The sequence below is a fragment of the Lissotriton helveticus genome, chromosome 2_1 (assembly GCF_964261635.1).
Source record: "Lissotriton helveticus chromosome 2_1, aLisHel1.1, whole genome shotgun sequence".
NCBI lineage: Eukaryota > Metazoa > Chordata > Amphibia > Caudata > Salamandridae > Lissotriton > Lissotriton helveticus.
In genome coordinates, this window is record NC_136059.1 from 2011313164 (window position 1) to 2011333215 (window position 20052).

Below are 20052 nucleotides of genomic sequence, written 5' to 3' on the forward strand. Positions count from 1 at the left end.
CAGATAATCTTTACAAAAAAAGATAAAATTGGATCAATGTCTCTTCATAAATTTCATCTCAAGGGCAGACACAAACTGAGTCAGGGCAATACTGCCCTGGGGAAAAAGATAACAACCTTCTTCTCACAATGCCAAACCTAAATCTTGTTAAAAGACCTCTCTGCCATGCGCCAATCTTTCACTCTGATTTGAATAAAAGTGTAATTCCTTATGGTGGATGTTTAAGCTCTGAATCTTTTCTGGATATTCTCTTTTTATTCATAAAAGATTCCTTTACACAGGCTTTATCAGCTTTACATATAGAAAAGGGATAAGTGAATAAAGAGGGCCTATTTAAGTCTCTCAAAGCTGACTTAATATAAGATAACCAAGGTATTTTGGGCCAATTTGCACAACTTGAGCAATCAACAATAACATCTCTATTCAGTGCGACCTGGGAAGTTACTCCGTATTGAAATCCATAAATGTATTAGATCTAGCTTGATGAAATCTTCAACATAGGGCAGCCCAAATTCTTTGTGACTAAAATAATGAGATGAACTGGTAAGTGGGAGAGAGAATAAGATGGCAGAATCAGTTTTCCTCAATCTTCAGGTCCTTGGTGTCAGTGTAGCCCAAATTCCCACACCCTGGGACACAATGAGAACACATTGCAACCTATAGATCTTTAAAAGTGATGCAATAGGTGTTTCAACAATATTAGATGCAACATTGAAAACGGTGCTGATTAACTGAGAAAATTGATGTCAACCAGCAAAGCAGGGAGCCCAAGAGGTATCGGAATCTAACATGACACCAAGATAAGGATATTGCTGTACTTTCTCTAAATTAACACCCTTTGCATAAATGATGTAAGATCTTGAGCTATTAGGACCATATAACATTACATGAGATTTAGTCAAATACATTGAGAGGGCTAGATCTTCATAATGGACTCAAACACGTTCACTGGAGTTCTCAATTCCTTGGGGTATGTGCTAGTAGTACCAAGTCATCTAGGTATAAAAGGGTTGCGATACTACTAGTTTCAACTTCAGGCATGCCCTGGCCACTCTTGATAAAAACACAACTCCTGCCTCCCCCCACATTCAAGGTTTAATGATTTCGTAGATTTACCCTTACTCCTAAACCACACTTGACTGATAACCCAGAGTGTAATAAAGCCGCAAAATCCACAAGAGTAGTTTCCTGCCCACTTAATTCAAGATGTTGCCATATTTTCGACCAATTGACAAAGTCAAAGTCGCTAGGTAGGTCCATTAGAGCCCGGAACAATGGGCACCCTTTAGCAATAGCATATTTGCAAACGATAAGATGCACATTTAGCCATTTTACCTAGCCCCTCATGCAATTCATATTGCGTGTCACAGAGAATCTTGTTGTCAGTTGCCCAGTCAAGAGTTCTCTTTTGTTCAACCCTGATAATGACCTTGACTGTATAATTGAGTGCAGTTATGGGCCTGTAGCAGTGGGTAAAATGCCTATTTCCCTTTTTAAATACAGGCTCTATAATGGATTTGGCCCAAGAGCTAGGCATCGTGGCATTGCAAGAACTACTAAGCACATTTGTGAGGAAAGGGTCCTAAAGAGCAATGTTTGCATTGTAAAGGCCCACAGGGGCACTTTCTGGTCCGGGTGCTTTAACAGTCAAGCTATGACATATGGCCACAGTAATCTCTTGCAGACTAAAAGTAATGCAATCATGATTAGGTCCAGTGCTAAGCTCCAGGAAAGCCAGGTACAAGCAGGATTTAGTAATAGGACAACAGATGTTTCTTCAAATGATCGAGCCAAACCTTGGCCTTAATCTGGGCCTCCTCGTATATGAGACTTCGGAGGATAAACATCCTAGGAAGAGGTTTAAGTGATCACTTAATAGGCAGGTAAGGAAAAGGCCTAGATTTAGAAGTTTCCTAAACAGTTTAAGTTCCTGACCTTTAACCTTAAAACAATGATTGTCAGAGGAAATACAGCTTCTTATAGGTACAGGTGCTGCAAGGTAAATTGTTAAGGAGTTGTGATCGTCAAACTCTTTTTCGACCAACTCCTGCAGGGAGTAGATATGCCTTGAAACACATATATAGTCTTTCACCAAGTTACAACCTCACCCACAGAGTGTGGGAATAACTACATCAGGGTGGAGATTTGTTTCAAGTGCATTGACTAAATCCTGCACAATAATATAATTGGACAATATCCGTCCACGAGAGTCCCATCCCGATCCATGTTATTAAAGCATGGGAATTATCAACAAATAAAGTGCTAGTGCAATATTTGACACTGAAATGCCCACACAAAATCAGGTTATTGGGTTCGGGTCCAGTTATGCTTGAGTTACATAGGTCATCAATCAAGTTGAAAAAGTATTTATAATTAAAGGTGTTCAGATTCAAAGGCACATCATTGTAAAATTTGATTTAAAACATGGCCAAGCTCAATATGAAAGGCTTGAATTCAAATATGATTAACATAAAAAGGAGCTATTTTACTGTTTAGGGATATATTAAAGCAATGTAGTCAGCCCTTTCTTTGCTCTGCCAGAATTGGAGGGTGTTGTACTTTAAGAATGGCAAATAAATCCATCACAAAATACCTCTGTGACAGCCCATGTCTCCTGAAAAAAACAGCATATCAAATTGAGTAACAAACTCCAGCCAATTGCACAGTTTTAACTTGGAATAAATACCTGCAATATTCTACACTGTCAATCTTAAAATGGTGGCAACGTCACTTAGGGAGCATTAAGTAAAGCCCTGAGTGTGACTAAACAATTTGGTGGCAAAAGGGGAGCTATTATTGCCCATCGTTAGCAGTCTAATCTTGGCATCCCCACTGCTACCAATGCTATATCTACCCCCCCCCTCCAACCACTGACACATTGCAAAGACTACTTCCCCTTGCATGAGCTTGGGCGCCAGTGCATTAGTCAATCTTCTCGAGGGCTGCTAGGGGCTGATACCGATTACTGAGTGTGGCGTTAGGTCCTGATTTTAATCAAGTAGGGCCAGCAACATAGTTCAGCTGTTTCTACATAATGGTGGTTGATAAAAAAAAATAGTCCAGAGGTAGTGCATTAATCAAACTTGTGTTGATACTAAAGTTATCATTACAAATTAAAACGTTTCTAGCATTAAACTTCTTATTATAGTCCCCTGGTAACAATTTGCACGAAGAGCCTACTCAAGCAACTTTCCTACTGAATAAAATACAGTCAGAATTCATAACATTAGAATTTCTTTGTTTAACCAACCAATGCATAATGTTATCTTTGTGCTGATTAGTGTCTTTGTGTACCGCCATATGCAGGAATTGAACTTTTGCAACGATTGCTACATAGGGATTAGCTGTGGGAGGTAGACTTAGAGTTAGTAAAGGATTGGACACATTTGTCTCAGAAAGTCTGGAGCTTAAAATGTGTGTTGAGAATTTTACTGCTGCACTTGATTGCCCCTGATTAGGTTTTTTTCTCCATTTGTGGTAAATGCAAATTCGTGTTTTTTTATCATTTATTAATTAATTTAATTTTGACATATTTTATATATGCTTATAAATTTAATATAATATTTATGTTTTATTTAACAATATTACCATTTACTGGTGTTGGATTGCTTTCTTTATTTTTAGTTTAATTTTTATAGCATACTACAGCAACTCTCCAGACAGTGCAAAAAGCCCACTTGCATGCCACTCATTTAATCAGCAATTGGATGCAACCTGCAAGGCCACTACCTCTAAACGAGAATACCACCATAGAAGGGTCAATATTGTATCACTGTTTTACCATTCAATGATGGCCAACACGTTGGATCTAAATGTAGCAGCAGTGTTGGAACTTTAAGCAGCAGTATGTTTCCATTATTTCTACTTTTAGGCCTTGATTACGAGTTGGTGGTAAATGCCACTAAACGTGCAGGTAGGGTAAATACTGATTACATTAGGTTCGCTAACTAACACACATGTTAAATAACACTTTTTTTACAGGTTTTAATGTGTACAGAGGAATCATTATGTAGCACATGTGTTCAATACCAAATGTGAGTTATGAGGCGCAAGTGGTAAATACTGCACCCAATAAATTGCAATTGCACAAAACATCAAGAAGTGTATTGGAAGTTCCTGGAGTAAGGAAATGAATCCATAGACACCAGAAATATCCAGATCGACACACAAAAGGACCTTTGGACACCCTGTAAGTATGCCAACAACTCCTTCTTATGTGGAAGTGTGCCGACATTCATTTTGTGTGAACAAAGTACTTTGAAACAAGACAAACATAATTCACTGCCAACCGCTGATGTCACCCAATCAGACTAATTCATTATGAACCCAGGCAGGGAAAGGAAGTACAAGTACGCAGAATCTGAGCTGGAGGTCCTAGCCAAGAAGGTGGTAAATCACCATGACAGTCTAATGCACCATCTAATGCTAAAGATGCCACCGGAAAAAAAACCAATGCCTGTGGAAGGAGATAATAGACAAAATCACCACTGAATCAACGTTTCCCAATTATGTAGAGAACATTAAAAGCAATTTCCAAACCTTGAATTTGTAGGTACTTAAGCGAGTTGCGAAGCACAAGCACAAAAGCATGGCAATTAGTGGTAGTACCCCACCTCAGCTCTACCTCAAGCAGTGTGAAGAAAATAATTTGACCATTCTCAACATGTATGGAATGGAAGAGATGTAGGAAGATCTTGAGGTCAGAGGAACCAAAGAAAAGAGACATTAGAGTTGTAATTATAGTACATGTTGAAGGGTTGTTTTGCTTGAGAATCATCATGATTGTGAAGAATGACTGATGTAAATTGTTACACATATTCACAGCGATCCATGTATGTGGTGTTATAGGGGCTAAAAACACTCTAAATGGTACAGCTGACATTTAGTGGGATTGGTCTACAGCAGTCATAATGCATTCTAATCTTGATGATGAAGGGTTAATTTGCCTACCCAGTAGCTTATTTTAGAGCACATAACATAGCAGTTTAGTATACACAGATCCACATTACACAGCATATGTACTTAAATAATAAGTGTGCTTCATTTTACGTTTTCAACACACTTTTTCCTGTCTACGTGACATCACCAAGTGCACATGACTGCAGTCAATTGGCCCTAGGATGTCAGGAAATTCTATTGTAGCTTAGATGTTTGCTTTGCTGGCATTAGATGTGTAGGTGTCCAAGGGAAACTCTATAATGCTGATTACTCACTCTCTGGAAGGAATCTATCATTTAGCAGAGTGTTTTGCTAAAGGTTGGCTGAGAAATGCTGCAGAGCAATTCTACTGTCTGATGTGTGGTTTCTATTGAAAAGAATTCTAGCACTCCTAACATTTTCAGGAAGGCGGGAGGGAGCAGTGGATCCCTTTGTTGGGCTCCATGGTATCTGCAGTGATGAAGATATGTTTTGTATGGTAGACTGTGCATAGTGTGGATATCAAGCTGACTCATATTTTTTATTGGTGTCCTGATTTCCACCCTCATGTTGCATGGCTTACAGTAGTCCATAGTTCTGGCATGCCATGATATAGTGGCCTAGTAGTGCTGCAGTCATGGTGGTGTAGTGCAGAAAGGAAGTGTGGTTTGCTCCAATCAACCTGTGAAAGCTTCACCTGTTCATGGCTGTTTAAGTAGGTCTGGCCCTGTGTGCTGGTGTGTGTGTGTGATAGGTTTATTTTTTCCAGCTCAAACACTGCATATACTGTGTTTTTGCATTATTGTGTTGGTCTTGTTTTTTCATGTTGTTTTACCGCTTTTCTTTAATTCCCTATACTTTCAAGAATTTTACCCCATACGTTTGACTGGAGGTATTTTGAAGTGGTATTATCCACTGTTTTTTAAGAGCTCTCGTACTTGTAATTGGGTGTTATTTACCACATGTGGCATTTGTTACATGTGGGAAATTTGACACGTTGTAAATAGTGCATGCATCAAATAGTGCATTTGGGCAACAGACATGTTATTTAGCACATATGATAAATAACACATGTTGTATTAACTTGTAAGAAGACAATTTGTTACGTTTGTTCGCTGTTTACTCCTGCGTGCAGTAATTCCCACTATGCCTAACTCCTAATCAAGGCTGTATTCTTTTAATTTATCTTGCAAATGTGGTTGGGTTTGGGGGTCCATTTTAATGTGGTTGTGTAAGTGAGTGAATACAAGAACAAGTCAGTGAGAGGATGAATAGATGTATGAGTGCAAGGCTGTGTGACAAACTGATTGTACAATGACTTACTGAGTTCCCAAACCCATCTGTGACCAAAGGGGCACTTTCATTTAAAAGAGACCAATTGGGATTTGCAATGCTTGTTAAAACCTTAAGCTGTCAATATGCCAAACTATTGCCTTTGTGGTCATGGCTGACAATTTTCACTCAAATCAAAATGCATAGAAACATTGCCACTATTAGAGACCTGCAGTGAAGGAAGGATTACAGAGCCAGTTAGATAAACAGCTATGGCTATATATGACTGGATTACACATAGTGGGGACATAAAAGGTTTACCCCGGTTTATAGGATTAATTACAGGATTTGCTACAGAGATTATGAGACAAATGTCATCTGTCCTGATGAGACCCGCAAATTAAGTGAATAAGGTTGAAATATTCACATTAACCCAGGGTTGTCCTTCATTGAGTTTTTTTTGTAAAGATACATAATTTAAACTGGGCTTTATTGCTGGACTAATTGGTTTAACATCCTTGGTGTCCCATGTGACCTATGTATTTGAATGATACACTTAGGGCCCTATTACGATGCTGTCGGAAACGGCTCTGACCGTCAGTTGGAGTCTTTCCAATGGCATCATAATATGCTGGTTGGATTCCTTTCTGACCACCTCATTATGGTGGAGACGGTCGGAGAACCCGTCTCCTAGTCGGAATGCAGCCAGTAATCCCAAGGGTGGCTCTTTCTGCCCTTGGGAATAGGATGTCGGGTTTCGGCAGACTTTCCATGCCGGCCTTTCTGACACAGAAAGACTATCAGATCTCGACTTTGGGGACCCCCAGCAGGGGCCCCTTGGGTGCATGGCCTCCGTTTGGAGGCCGAAGAAGCACCTATTGTGCTCCCCTGTTGATACCTGCACCCACGGTGTGCAGGGATGAACTGCACCTCCTATTTTACAATGGGAGCATGCATTCTGCCTGTAATACATGCTGCCATTGTAAAGTATCGGAATGTGACCATACAGTGTCCTGTTGCATCCTAATTAGTCGGTCGGGGCTGCTGACCAGGTGTCTGTCGGTCCCATGACCGAGATGTTGGGTGGAGGAAACTCTGCCCGACTTCGTAATAGGACCCATAATTCTGAGCACCACAACCTCCGCACTAATATCTAATCATTTGAGTATTACGATGATAAAACATTGCAACAAGATATCTGTACCAAGGAGTGGCCTGTGTGTGCATTTATTTTGCATTGTTGAATTGTTTAATTAATGTTGATAGAATGCATATAAACTGTGCATCACAAAGGAATCCCACAAAACCATTGTGCTTGTTTCTTCTAATTTACCCTGATTCCGAAACAGTATGTATAGGATTTGGTCCTTGGTGTTTAAAATGACAATATGAAGCAACACTAAAATAATTAATTTCTGTATATTTTCTCAATTTACTTAATCAACAGCGTGATATGCAGGTGGGATCATAAGGAGATAGAAGATAAAACCATGCCCAGCAAGGATTGCACACTGAAGCCTTCATTTTAAGATAAACATAGCGCACATGGACATTTCTGGGATTGCAGCCCTTTTATTGCACTCATCAGAATTTGGGGTTAGCTATCTCTGAATGTTATTTTTAAATGAATTTCCTGTTTCACTGCTGAGAGCTCGGATGAGGAAGGGGGACACAGAGCAATTACGCTAGTGGGATTAGTTGCAGGTAGAAAATGTCTGTCGGTATATTATATGTTTTTTTTGTTGCTCTTCACTGTTTTTATCTTTTGGCTTTATAGTCTATGGGGTCGATTCCGATCCGGTAAAAAGTGCTCCGAATTGCCGTTTGGAGCGTTTTCCCCATACGAATCGTACCCTGCAACGTCCCCCGTATGTACGACGAAGTACGATTCGTACCAGGAGCTGGACTCCGTACGAATCGTACAGGGACCGTACGAATGAAATCCCCGTACGAATCTCCCTCGGAACCCGCTGTACGCGACATCTGTACGGTTCGTGGCTGCTTTTTCCGAACCGGCAAGTACGATTTGTGTTGGGTACGCACCGTACGACCCTTTTTCTACGGGAGCTGAAAACAGCCGTAAAAGCAGAGTTTGCCCCGAAACAGGTACAGAACGCCCCCCCCCGAGTACGGTGCATACCCCCATGATCGCAGGGGTACGCACCATACCCCTGTGATCATGGGGGTTACGTACCGTACCCCGTGATCTTGGGGTGTACGCACCGTACCCCATGTACGCTGGGAGTACGCACCGTACCCCATGTACGCTGGGTGTACGGTGCGACCCCCATGATCGCAGGGGTACGGTGCGTACCCCTGCGATCATGGGGGGTACGCACCGTACGGTGTTTATGTGAATGTGGGATTTTCCGTACGAATCGCCCTTACCTGACGTGGACCGTATGAATCGCGTCCGGATACCCCGGTCCGGATCGTACTCGTCGAGTCGTACGGTGTGTGTACGAGTCGTACGGAGACGGCTCCGGATGCGAATCGTACGGTCGAGAATTTTACCGGATCGGAATAGACCCCCAGATGTTTGGATCCTATAGTTTCACATACTAATATATTGATTAATAAATGAATAGAAATTAATAACAGAGCACCAGCCCTGAGATTGGACAAGATGGAAAGAATAAACATGTTCTATACATTTGTAGGAGCTAAACCCCAAAATTCTAATTCACCTCAATATAGTACCTCAGAGGTTCTTCTCGAGCTCCCTTGACCTTGAAATAAAAGTCACCACCCTCTCCAACATTAGACCCAGTAAAAATAGCAGAGTAATAGTGTTAGAAATGGGAGTCTCAAGTTGGCAATGGTTTGCGCCTTTGTCCAAGTAAGGACCCTTCTTCCAAGTCGGGTAAGGGGGATACACTTCGAAAATAACCTCTGCTCACCCCCTTGATAGCTTGGCAAGAGCAGATAGGCTTATCTCAGAGGCGGTGTGTAAAGCATGTGTGCACACATACAGTAATACAGTGAAAACGCTACAAATGGACACAACACCAGTTTAGAAAAATAAGTAATCTTTATCTTAAACCAAACAAGACCAAAACAACAAAAATACAATATACAATAATCAAAATATGAAGGTAAAAACTGTTCTGTCCATAGCAAACTATTGATGCAACACTTTCAACACAAAGTAACTTGGATGCGTCAAAATCATAAACATAAAAAACCGCAGGGAAGGTGATGCGTCGGTTCCTTACTCCAAGAGAGGTGATGCGTTAGTTCCTTACTGAAGAGGAGGTGATGCATCGGTTTCTTCCTGGGTGGAGAGGTGATGCCGTGGTTCCTTTCTGTGGCCCCAGCGTTGTTGTAGACTTGACTCCCTGGTGCGATTCGTGGGGATTCGGGGATGGGTCAATTCTCAAAGCAGCCTTGACGGCAATGGCACTGCATTGATCTCTCTAGCTGCTGCCCCATGATGCGTTGGTTCTTACAGTCGCACAGCAGGGCCTGCATCAGAATTGGTGCAGTGAGCTCTGACTTCAGAGATTGGTGCATGAGAATCAACGTGTGTCAATTTCTCAATTTCTCCAGCAGCGGGCAGGCACTGCATCGGTTTCTTCAGTGGCACAGCGACGATGCGCCAGAAGTGGGTGCGGACACGTCACACTTCTTTAGTTGCTTCTCTTTTCCCAGCTCCCAACCAATGAATCAATCAATCAGTCATTTGTAGAGCGCGCTACTCACCCGTGATGGTCTCAAGGCGCTGCCACTGTGGCGGGCACATCCTAATTCCCCCAACGGGACACTCGCCCTTATGGCGGGAAGTCCCGATCCCCATCAGGATGGCGGGCGGGCAAAGTCCACCCGCCATCCTAATGACCCCCCTACTTTCTAAAAGTGGTATTTTCAAACCCACAAAATAAAAATAATCTTTACTAAAAGATGCATTTTTACATTCTGAGTTCAGGCATACTAAACTCCATCTTTCTATCTTGTCCCAATGGGAAATTATACTTGTAAGATGTCATAAATAGACTCCCATTCCATCGTATGGGACGGATAGCCTTTCAATAGTGAAAAATAAAATACACTGTATTTCATAATCGGGACATGTCACACACATCAGTACCTGTCCCACCTTTCACATACACTGCACCTTGCCCACAGGGGTACCATGGGCCTACCGTAGCGGTGACTCACATGTAATAAAAGGGAAGGTTATGGCTTGGCAAGTGGGTTTACTTACCTGGTCGACATGGTAGTAGAGACTGCCCACAGACACTTCAGTGGCAGGTCTGAGACCCCTTTGAAGGGCTGCTTTTGTGGGTAGCACAATCTGTGATGCAAACCCACTAGCAGCAGTTGACTTACTGACCCTGGGTACTCACAGTGCACTGACTAGGAACTTGGTAGTAAGCCAAAAATGCCAATCATGGCAACAACAATCCATATTCACAATTTATAGAGAGAGCATTTGCACTTTGGCACTTGATCAACAGTGGCAAAGTGCCCAAAGCATCTAGATCAGCAAAAACAAAATCCAGACCACAGCAAAAATACAGGAGGCCGAGGCAAAAAGACAGGGGAAAACCACGCCAAGGATGCCAGATCTAATAAAGAGCTAACTAGACTGTTGGACTTGGCCCTTTTGGCAGGGTCACCCCTGAACTTTTTGCCTTAAGCTCTGACATAGTGGGAGTGATTTTAGGTCTCCGGGCAGGTGTCTAGTCTAAAGATTGAATCCTAAATATAGACTTACACAATTATCAAGTTGGTAATATCGAAGGGACAGAATATCGAGGTCAAGAATATCGATGGACAGAATATCAACCCTAAAGTAAGTAATATCGAAAAAATGTATATCGATGTAAGTAATATCGAAGTTAGTAATATCAATATCAAATATATTGATATTCATAATCTCGATGTTACTAATATTAATATTTATATTATTTATATGTATTTTATTATGTATTTATTATGTATGTGTTATATGTTTTTTGATAAGCATTTTACTGGTTTTAAATTATATGTATACTATTTTTATATGTTAATAAGGTTTTTTAATAAGTACATTTTGGGTTTTAGTACCTGAGAGGTTTGTGGGTTTATAGGGGAATAGGGTGGGAAGTAATTTAATTACACTAAATTAATTATTAATTTTCAGGAATTATGAATTCATTTTAATTAATTTTTGCATTTAAGTTCTGTAGCGGGTTGTGGGTTTATAGGGGAATTGGCATTTGTAAATAATTTAGAGTGATTTAAAAATTAAATTATTAATTATTTTTAATAAAAAAATTACTTATAAGTATGTTATATTTAACTTCTACGCTATCCAACACTTTCCCTACTGTTGCACTCTCTGGAGTTGGAATAGTAATTTTTACCCCTATGCTATCCAACACTTTCCCTACTGTTCCACTCTCTGGAGTTGGAATAGTAATTTTCACCCATTCGCTATCCAACACTTTCCCTCCTGTTGCACTCTCGGGAGTGGGAATAGTAATTTTAAGCCCTAGGCTATCCAACATTTTCCTTACTGTTGTTTTTTTTGGAGTTGGAATAGTAGTGTTATTCCCTCCAGGATGTAATATTTTTTGTATTATTTTAGCTAATGTATTCTATTATTATTTTAAAAAATATTCAAAGAAAATTTAATTTTTTTAATTCATTAAACATAATTATTTAATTTTAATTTATGTTATTGTTTTATGTGTATAGATGTATTTGTAATTTATAATATTTTTAATAATTTATAAGTTATTAAATCATTATTAAAACTGATCATTAATTAAGTATATAAATATTATATATTATATGTATATGTTTAATTAATGTTTTATTATTATATATGTATTACCTATTAATGGAAACATTATTATATGTTTTCAACTATGTTTATTTTACTTATAAGTATAATTTAGTTTATTTTACATATTTTTTTTAACAAAAAAAACTAATATTTTTAATAACGATATTTTTAACATTGATATTTTATTTTCTGCCTGCCTGATGTGAATTGCATGTCTGGCTTGTGATTGACAGGAGCTGAGTGGTGTGGGTGGCTCCAGGAAACAGGGGGAGTCAGCCCAGTGGTGAATAGAGAGATGTGCATGCAGATGGGAGGGAGGAGTTGCAACTGGGACCTATATAGGACTGTGCCTTCCCTCCACAATGCTGGTGCCGCCCCCTGTGGTGCGTCTGATCCCTGAGACCTCACCTGACAAGGGAGAGAGGAGCTGAGCAAAACAAAGTGCTCCAAAGCTCCCCCAAACCAGTCCTAACCGGTATTCCCAAGCCCTGTGCTGTGACAAAGGGATTTGTTAATATAAATATAAGAGCTCTGATCCCATGAAACGGTGCTCTGTTGTGCTGTTCCTGACTTGGAGGGGCCTGCACTGCTGGGCTCCAGGAGGAACCGCCACGAGGGACTGCCTCCCTGCTGGAGGGCCCTGTGTGCTGGCCTGCCTGATGTCAGCTTTGCCCCTTCATCCCTGACCTTTGGACTCTGGTGTTTTGCTTTTATTTGGAGAAGCGCTTTGCTTATTTGAAAGAGCGCTTTATTTCTGCCCTGAGAAGCGCTTCCGTTTTTGGAGCCTGCAGCGTAGAGCTGCAATCGATTTTGTGGGAATCCCAATGTTGGGATTCTCCCGCCTTGCTGAGATCTTGCGGGAGCCCACCCCGTGTTATTGCCGCCAATTTGTGCTAAAAAGAAACCGAGTTGGAGCCCACTACGCCTCTGTACCTTCTAGCGGAAGCCCACCCCTCTTATGACTTATTTACTTAGCGGGAACCTACCCTGTATTGCCCGCAAAGAAGAATCACTGCCGCGACCCGGGTACCATGGAGCACGAACAGGAAGTCAGGCGGGACTGCCTGTTTGAAGGTGGGACCAAGGAGAACGACCCGGAAGCGACGTACCAGTCAGGGCCCTTTTGAGGAGAAAGTCAGCGTCTTCCCACGGGGCTCCCGAGAGCGAGGGAGAGCCCAGAGTGCCAGCTAAGGAGCGGAGGAGCGCTGCAGTGGCTGGCGGGGCTCCCGTGTTGTGAGGAGAGACCCGCAACATAGCTACTGGCAAAGAGGCAGCCGGCCGGTAAACCGGAGCCTCCCCGAGGAGCAGACCGGAAGAGTTCTGCGAGCCCCGGTGAGTGGGGGCTCAAGTTGGGCACTGTCGGTTCTCAGCTGCCCCGCAGTCGTGGGCAGCAGCGTGCTTATCTCCCCCGTAGTGGGTAATTGTTGTTCAAGGAGCCCAGAGCGGGGCCCCGAGAGGCCCGTACTTTTCCTGTGTTGCCAAAACTTCTTTACAGTTGCCCCTGTGACAGGGGGCAACTGCAACATTTGGGGCATAGCGAGTTTTAGAGTCCCAGAGTGGGACTCCCATGTGCCCAGTGCCCGTCCCCATTGCTTGTGGGGCATTGTTTTGGGCACCAGAGGCACAGAGAGTGCCAGGGCAGTTTTGTTGTTGCCACAGCTGCGCAGCAGATACCAGCAGCTGCAACGTGTGGGCCATCTTTTCATTTAGAGTTCCAGAGAGGCGCTTAGGGGGCACGCTGGTGCCCATGCTCATTGTCACAGCTACCCAGCAATTAGTGGGCAGCTGCTACGTGTAGGCAAGTTCATTGCGCACTTTTGCTTTTGCTGTCTTGGCGGTTTACGCCCTGACTCTGTTAGACATGAGGCGCTGGAGCCCCTGAGAGAGGCCAGTTGGCCTGGGGCAGTTCCAGGTGTGGTGCATAATGTATTTATACTGGTGATGCCTATTGTGCAATGCGTTCTCCTAATGTGTTTATGCCTAATGTGATAATGCTGAAAACATTATTGTGCCAGTAGTTACTGGTTTTGCTCTATATTTACTATTTGTGCTACAATTACTGGTTGTGCTCTACATTTACTATTTGTGCTACAATTACTGATTGTGCTCTACATGTACTATGTGTGCTACAATTACTGGTTGTGTTCTATGTCTATGATGAATCTTACTTTTACAATTTTTACTAAGTAATGATTTCTGACGGTGTAGTGTGCCCTGCATCGCAAAATGCGATGCAGCGCACGCTACGAAATTTGTTTTATTAATTAAATTGTTTACTTACCTCCAATGATCCATATACCGGTTTTTAGCACCTCCCACCCTGCCCCTCCCCCGCCCCGCCTCTCTGCCCCACCGCAACTCCCTCCACGGGCCGCGGCTGATGCTGAGTGGTTGTTTTCGGTGTCCACAATATCTAAGTTGGATCTGAGCAGGACACAGAGTAAGAGAAATAAAGCAGTATGGATTCTTTATTTAAATGGTCAAATATTGAGTCTTGTGAGACTGGATAACACCCTTTATTTATTAAAAAATTACGGATCCTATGATTATGCCTCTCTGGATCTCTCCTGACTGCGTTGGGCATTCTCCGTTTTTCCATTGCCAACATTAACAGTCGCCAGGGTCACCTGGACTACATGTGAGAGTGACTGTGCCCTTTCCTTTGGGACAGTGTCATTCTAGTCTACTGATTTACCGGTAGGCGGGGAGCTTCCTCCTGTTTCTACCCCACCAGCCTACTTCTCTAATAGCGAGTAACGGTACGGGTGGCTAATATGCCCACTGTGGTCTGAGGCGAATAAGGATTAAAAAAAAGACTCATATTCTAGTGTATACTAGCAGGTCCATACTGGAACTTCTTGCGGATGTGTCCTTGAAGTTGGAAGTTTCATTCACAACATAGGCAGTGGTGGCTCCTCCACTATGGTGGAGGAGCTTTGCCTCTCATCCCCTGCCAACAGCCTCAAAAGTTGAAAAATAAAACGTTTTTATTAATGTTTTATTTTTCCTTTCCTACCGCGTTTTATGGGTGGATTATTCCACTCCCCAGCACACATCAAGTGTTACACAGGTTTCCCTACTATAGTTAGGAACACGTTGATATTAGTCATCCTACAACATAAATTAAGAACAATTCCATCTGGTTCTTACTTTGGGGCTTTTATTTTAGTAGTCTTGTGTCTCAGTTGTCAACAGCAACAGGCAAAACGTGTTTCGTAGCTTGAGGGGTATGACCCCGAGACTTCCTCAAGGCTATTTCCTTCCAATCGCTGTATTTTGAAATGTGGTGATACTTCCAACCAACATTGGGGTTCCGATAAATGCGACATATCCTCAGTATCAATCAAATGTAAAAAATCTCCTTGTCAATTCAAAATTCGGTTTCTTCATAAGTATTCAAAAGGGACTTCACGCCGCACCTGTCTCCCACTGGGTTCAGTGTCGAGCTCCTCATTTTATGGGTGGGGCCATCGCGGGGGCAGTCACAGGAGGAATTGTGGCACTGCACTCAGTGCACATGGTGGTTTGGCTGTCTCTGGACGGCTAAACCGTCATGCGCACTGACATCTCCCCAACCCGAGATACATTTCCTGGTGGAGAGAATAGCAGGCGTAGGCTCCCAGTCCCCTTTGGAGAGGAAAACAAGCCAGCTCAGGCCAATCCCAGTGCTTCTCTCATGCATGAGATAAGCGCTGGAATTGGCAGCAGAGGAGAATGGGAGCCTCAGCAGAAGGCGAAGAGCAGCTATTGACGAGGAGAAGCTAAGTTATTTTTTTTATTTATTTTTGTCGTCCGTCCGTCCCCCCACCTTACATGCCAATTTGCCTTGAGAGCAGCTGCAAATGAACACTTGCTAGCTAAGGAAAGTAACCAGTTACGTCACAGTATCCTTTGCTCTGCGAATGTTGTGGGGAGAAAAGGTACGCTGGGAAGCAGATTGGGTGGGGTAATGAGCTGGAGCAAGGTGACCAAAACACCAAAACAGCATCTATATTAACAAAATGGAGTGTCTGCGAAATGTGGCACAATTAAACTACATTAATAAATGGACTTCTAAATGCCTAATAAAAATCGTTTCAAGTGCAACATTAAAAATTCATCAGTTATGAATAGAATCATCATAAAGATCATTTGTATTAAAAAAATGATTTCACTAAAAATTGCAGATCTAGAAAAAGTTACTACACAAATCCTCCTGCAAATACAGTAGAAACATTCAAGACAATTGCCCAATCAGTCCACATGAAAAGTTGTCAAATAAAAGGATTTGATTTGGTTAGGGGATAGTGCAGAATGGAAACGTAAAGTGAATTATTCCGTACCTGTATCTCAGTATCATTAGGGATAGCGCGCTTTACAGTAGGTTGATAAAAAAATTAAAAAACGAAAATATTGTTTCGAAACATATAGTCATTGTTCGTCTGCCTCGCAAAGGGGAAATTCATTTGGGGAGTTATGGACGGTTAAACCATTTTGTACGCAAAGATCCTAGTAGTTTTTTTTTTTTTTCGATCCTAGTTAAGCCGGTCAAAGAGGTGAGTGGGGCATTGAAGGACAATGCCTAGTCAGATGAAAAATCACAATGACAATTTAAGATGCTCTGTCTGTCATTCGTTGCACATTCTTTCTAGCAAATGGGCAATGTTCCAGGGACCTGGCACTTGGGCACTGTCCGTGGCGAGCGCTGAGTCTCAGAAGGACCAGTGACAGTGACACTCTCCGTCCTCTTCATCGCCCCCTACCAACTCACGTCCTCTTCATCGCCCCCTACCAACTCACGTCCTCCTTTGGGTATGTCCTTCCTTCCTCTTCTATTGGTTCCGTTAGCTGCATTCGACCCCTGCTTTTGCTCCTTGATTGGGCGAATAGGCTGTCACTCTCAGTCGGATCAGCCTGCTAGTGTTTCTCTGAAGCGGATGCTCGGTAGCTGCATAGCATCGGTCTCTAAGTAACGGGGGATATTTTATTTTTAATGAGCTTCGTGGACACTGCTTGTGTAGAATGGTAAGGAGCGGGGAAGCGTGTTGTATGTCAGTGTGGTCGTAGGCAGATATACTGCGTACCGAACAGGTTGCATTATGTAATGTTATTTGTAATGACATCTGTAGTAGTGGTATAATGTCTCGGGGGGGGGGGGGGGGGGGGGACTATGAGACGCAGCGCTGCCATCCTTATGCCACCTCTTAGGAAGACGCAGAAATGAGTGCTGAGAATAGCCTGTTTATACCTTTGTGAGTAAAACCTTTTTACAAAAATGTCCGTATCGGGGGCGGGTCGGCTTTTCTGCGAGCAGCGGTGGCAGGCGGCGGTATTTTAAAAGCAGAAGGTACAGGAATATGTTCTGTTATGTGCCAATCACTCGAGCATGCAGACAGTGACACCTTGCTACTCCCGGTCCCCAGGGGTTTACTAGTGTACGGTGTTATTATTTTCTCCGGAAAAAGTCGTAAAATAGCAAATAACATTGTCTGTGTAGGTCTCTGTCGTGCATTATTTTCGCATGAACTAAGCCTCCCGTCTCCATCTTTTCTCTGTGTTGTACGCAGTATGGATTCGTGAATCACGCCTTGGAGCTGTTGGTGCTGAGAAATTATGGTCCTGAGGTGTGGGAAGATATCAAGTAAGTTCACCCGCTGAGTGTGATGTTTTTTAGGTTAACAGGAGGTCGTGTGTGCGTAGGTGGGGACTCCTATTTGGACAACTCAGTCACACAAAACACACACACAAACCTGACAAATAAAGTGCAAAAAGCCCTTTTTTGCAGCCTGTTAAAAAACAACATGGAGTTATCAGTTGCACCGTGAGCACAACAATCGCGGCCTAAGTAAACACACAAAATCCACTGCTACTAGACATCACAAGTCTGCCAAAATTGTCGGTCTAAACGTAATTGTGTTCTATTGTAACACATGCAAAGTTTTAGTCGTGCTGTTATACTTCGGTACGTGAGGAGAGCTGCGCTGTTTGGCAAGTGAGAGGGTGGCTTTACAAGAAGATTGTATTGAGTTAGGAATGTGACGTTAATGTAAACCACACAAAGTGCTAAAAGTGAGCAGCACGGCCTGCCATGGTGTTCCTTCCGTTCTTTGATATATTGGTGTGTACACAAGGACGACGTGAGATTTTGGTTCGGGGAAAAAGTGCTTCGCATACAAACCTGTCAATGCGCTAAAACAGTGGCACACCTTAAAACCCCCGAATCAGCCGCCCGCACAAGCAATGTAGAAAAGTTTTAACTAAAAATATATTGCCCGAAAATACTAATGAATCAGGGTGATCCGTCATCCGTTAATTTTCATTTTAATCACTTCAACTCCAACGATTTCCTCATTGTTGAAGGATTTAAATTCGAAGCAATATGGGGTGAGAACGTGGGCTAAAACCTGAACTTTTCCTAGGGTGGGGGGGGGGGTGGCTGTCAAGTTGGTCTGATGCGAGATGCGTGTGTCAGTGTTTCTTTATGTGTGTTGTGTATTTGTGAGTTTCGTAGTATGTGTGTCTCTTCTTTTATGCGTGCGTGCGTGTCTGCGTATTTGGGCGAAAGTATCATTTAATGGGTTCCTACGTTCACAAATGTAACAGTGTAAGCATGATTTGAGTCGGAGCTTAACGTTCTAGGCTTGGCACTCCATGTTTGTTTTAAATTCCAGAACAGTGTGGAGGAGGCTTGAGACTTGGCAGCATCCAGCACTTTAGCTACTCAATGAAACACCCAAGAAGTCACTCAGTCAAAGGCGCACAGGCTGTGACTCAGGATGTAAACACTGCCATGCCCCATTGGCTGCGTTGGATCACTCAGGCTGAAGCAGAGCAGAAGTACACCGCCATCTTCTGGCCATGTCCATGTTCATGTACGAGAGATATTTTCCAGACACCCATAAAACCACATTTTCCAAACCATTTAATATTGCACGTATTCCGTTGTTTTAATAGGGTTGACGTTGTATGGATAGTGTTTTGAAGTTTACCGTCCTGACTGTCGCTGGTAAGAGACACGTTAAAAAAATCCTTAATTGGCATGGCCTGGTCTGACTTAGAGAAGAGTCGTCAATTTAGCAATCCAAAATGCGACATTGTTTTGGCCCCACACAGTAAGCACATATTTATAAACTTTCCAGTAAAATGTGTGCAAATAATACATCTAGCTAATAAAACACCTTCTGGTTGGTTTAATACGCGCCAGAACAGTCTGAATCGAAAATTCAACATATTTAGATATTTCGTACAGCAATGATGACCAAGAAAAGCAGCCCCTCGACCAGAGACACTGCAGTTGGATGGAACTTCCTGAGGCTGACGGCCAAACGTTTAGAGACGATGGTGGGATATTCTGCATTCTGGTACCAGACCAAACTTGATAGGAGTTAAAAGCTTGCTGCTGATGTATGCAATGACCGGCTGCAAGCCACGAGTTTGACTCCTGCCAAGGCCAAGTAAAATTTCCTCCTCATCCCCTCTCTTTAATTTCTTACAAAATGAAGCAGCCATGTCGCTCAGGTAACCACCAATTCCATCCAAAAGTTGCCTATAAAAGCCCCCCCCTTCCCTCACCCTATTCATCTTGTGTCTCACAGACACCATTTGTCAGTTTGATGTGGGATATTGACTACAGCTGTATGGTATTTGAAATAAGGAAGAGGAGTAGTGTGCTTGGAGGCGCCAGCAGGGGCTTTTTCTGAAGCAGGGGGACTGCCTCAGGCTGAGCGCGCTGTGGATGTGAGGTGGCACCAGAATCAGCAAGCCACAATGGTTTTACACAGGCTGAAGGCGCTGCATGCTTCTTGGTCCATTGCATTGTATGTGGTGCGTGTTTATTCGGCTGTCTGGAGCAGTGTTACATTGGAAGGAAAGTGTGTTGCTCTGTGTGCCCTACCAGCCTAGCACTTCTAGCCACAAGCAGGAATCTATGTGCAGGTAGGAGGGTCTGGGCTTCCAAAAAGTGGTATATATATATAACAGTTATGGCCAATATTCTGATGGAGCTTTTATAAGACCTGGAAGATAGATCTGTGATTCTACCAAACCAAGGGCCCTATTACGATGTAGGTGGGCCCGCCATCAACATGCCGTCGGCGGCGTGCCCACTGATA

The 20052-nt window shown here is 42.7% G+C and overlaps 1 protein-coding gene across 1 annotated transcript in view; it reads left to right on the forward strand.

Annotated features, from left to right (window-relative positions):
• Positions 1–16832: 16832 nt before the first annotated feature.
• GUCY1B1 (guanylate cyclase 1 soluble subunit beta 1) overlaps positions 16833–20052 on the forward strand; it is a 417276-nt gene continuing 414056 nt past the window's right edge. Inside the window, exons 1-2 of the mRNA XM_078676976.1 lie at positions 16833–16966; positions 17509–17582. Coding sequence (XP_078533102.1) covers positions 16964–16966; positions 17509–17582 — 77 coding nt within the window. The 5' untranslated portion in view covers positions 16833–16963. The remainder of the gene's footprint in view (positions 16967–17508; positions 17583–20052) is intronic.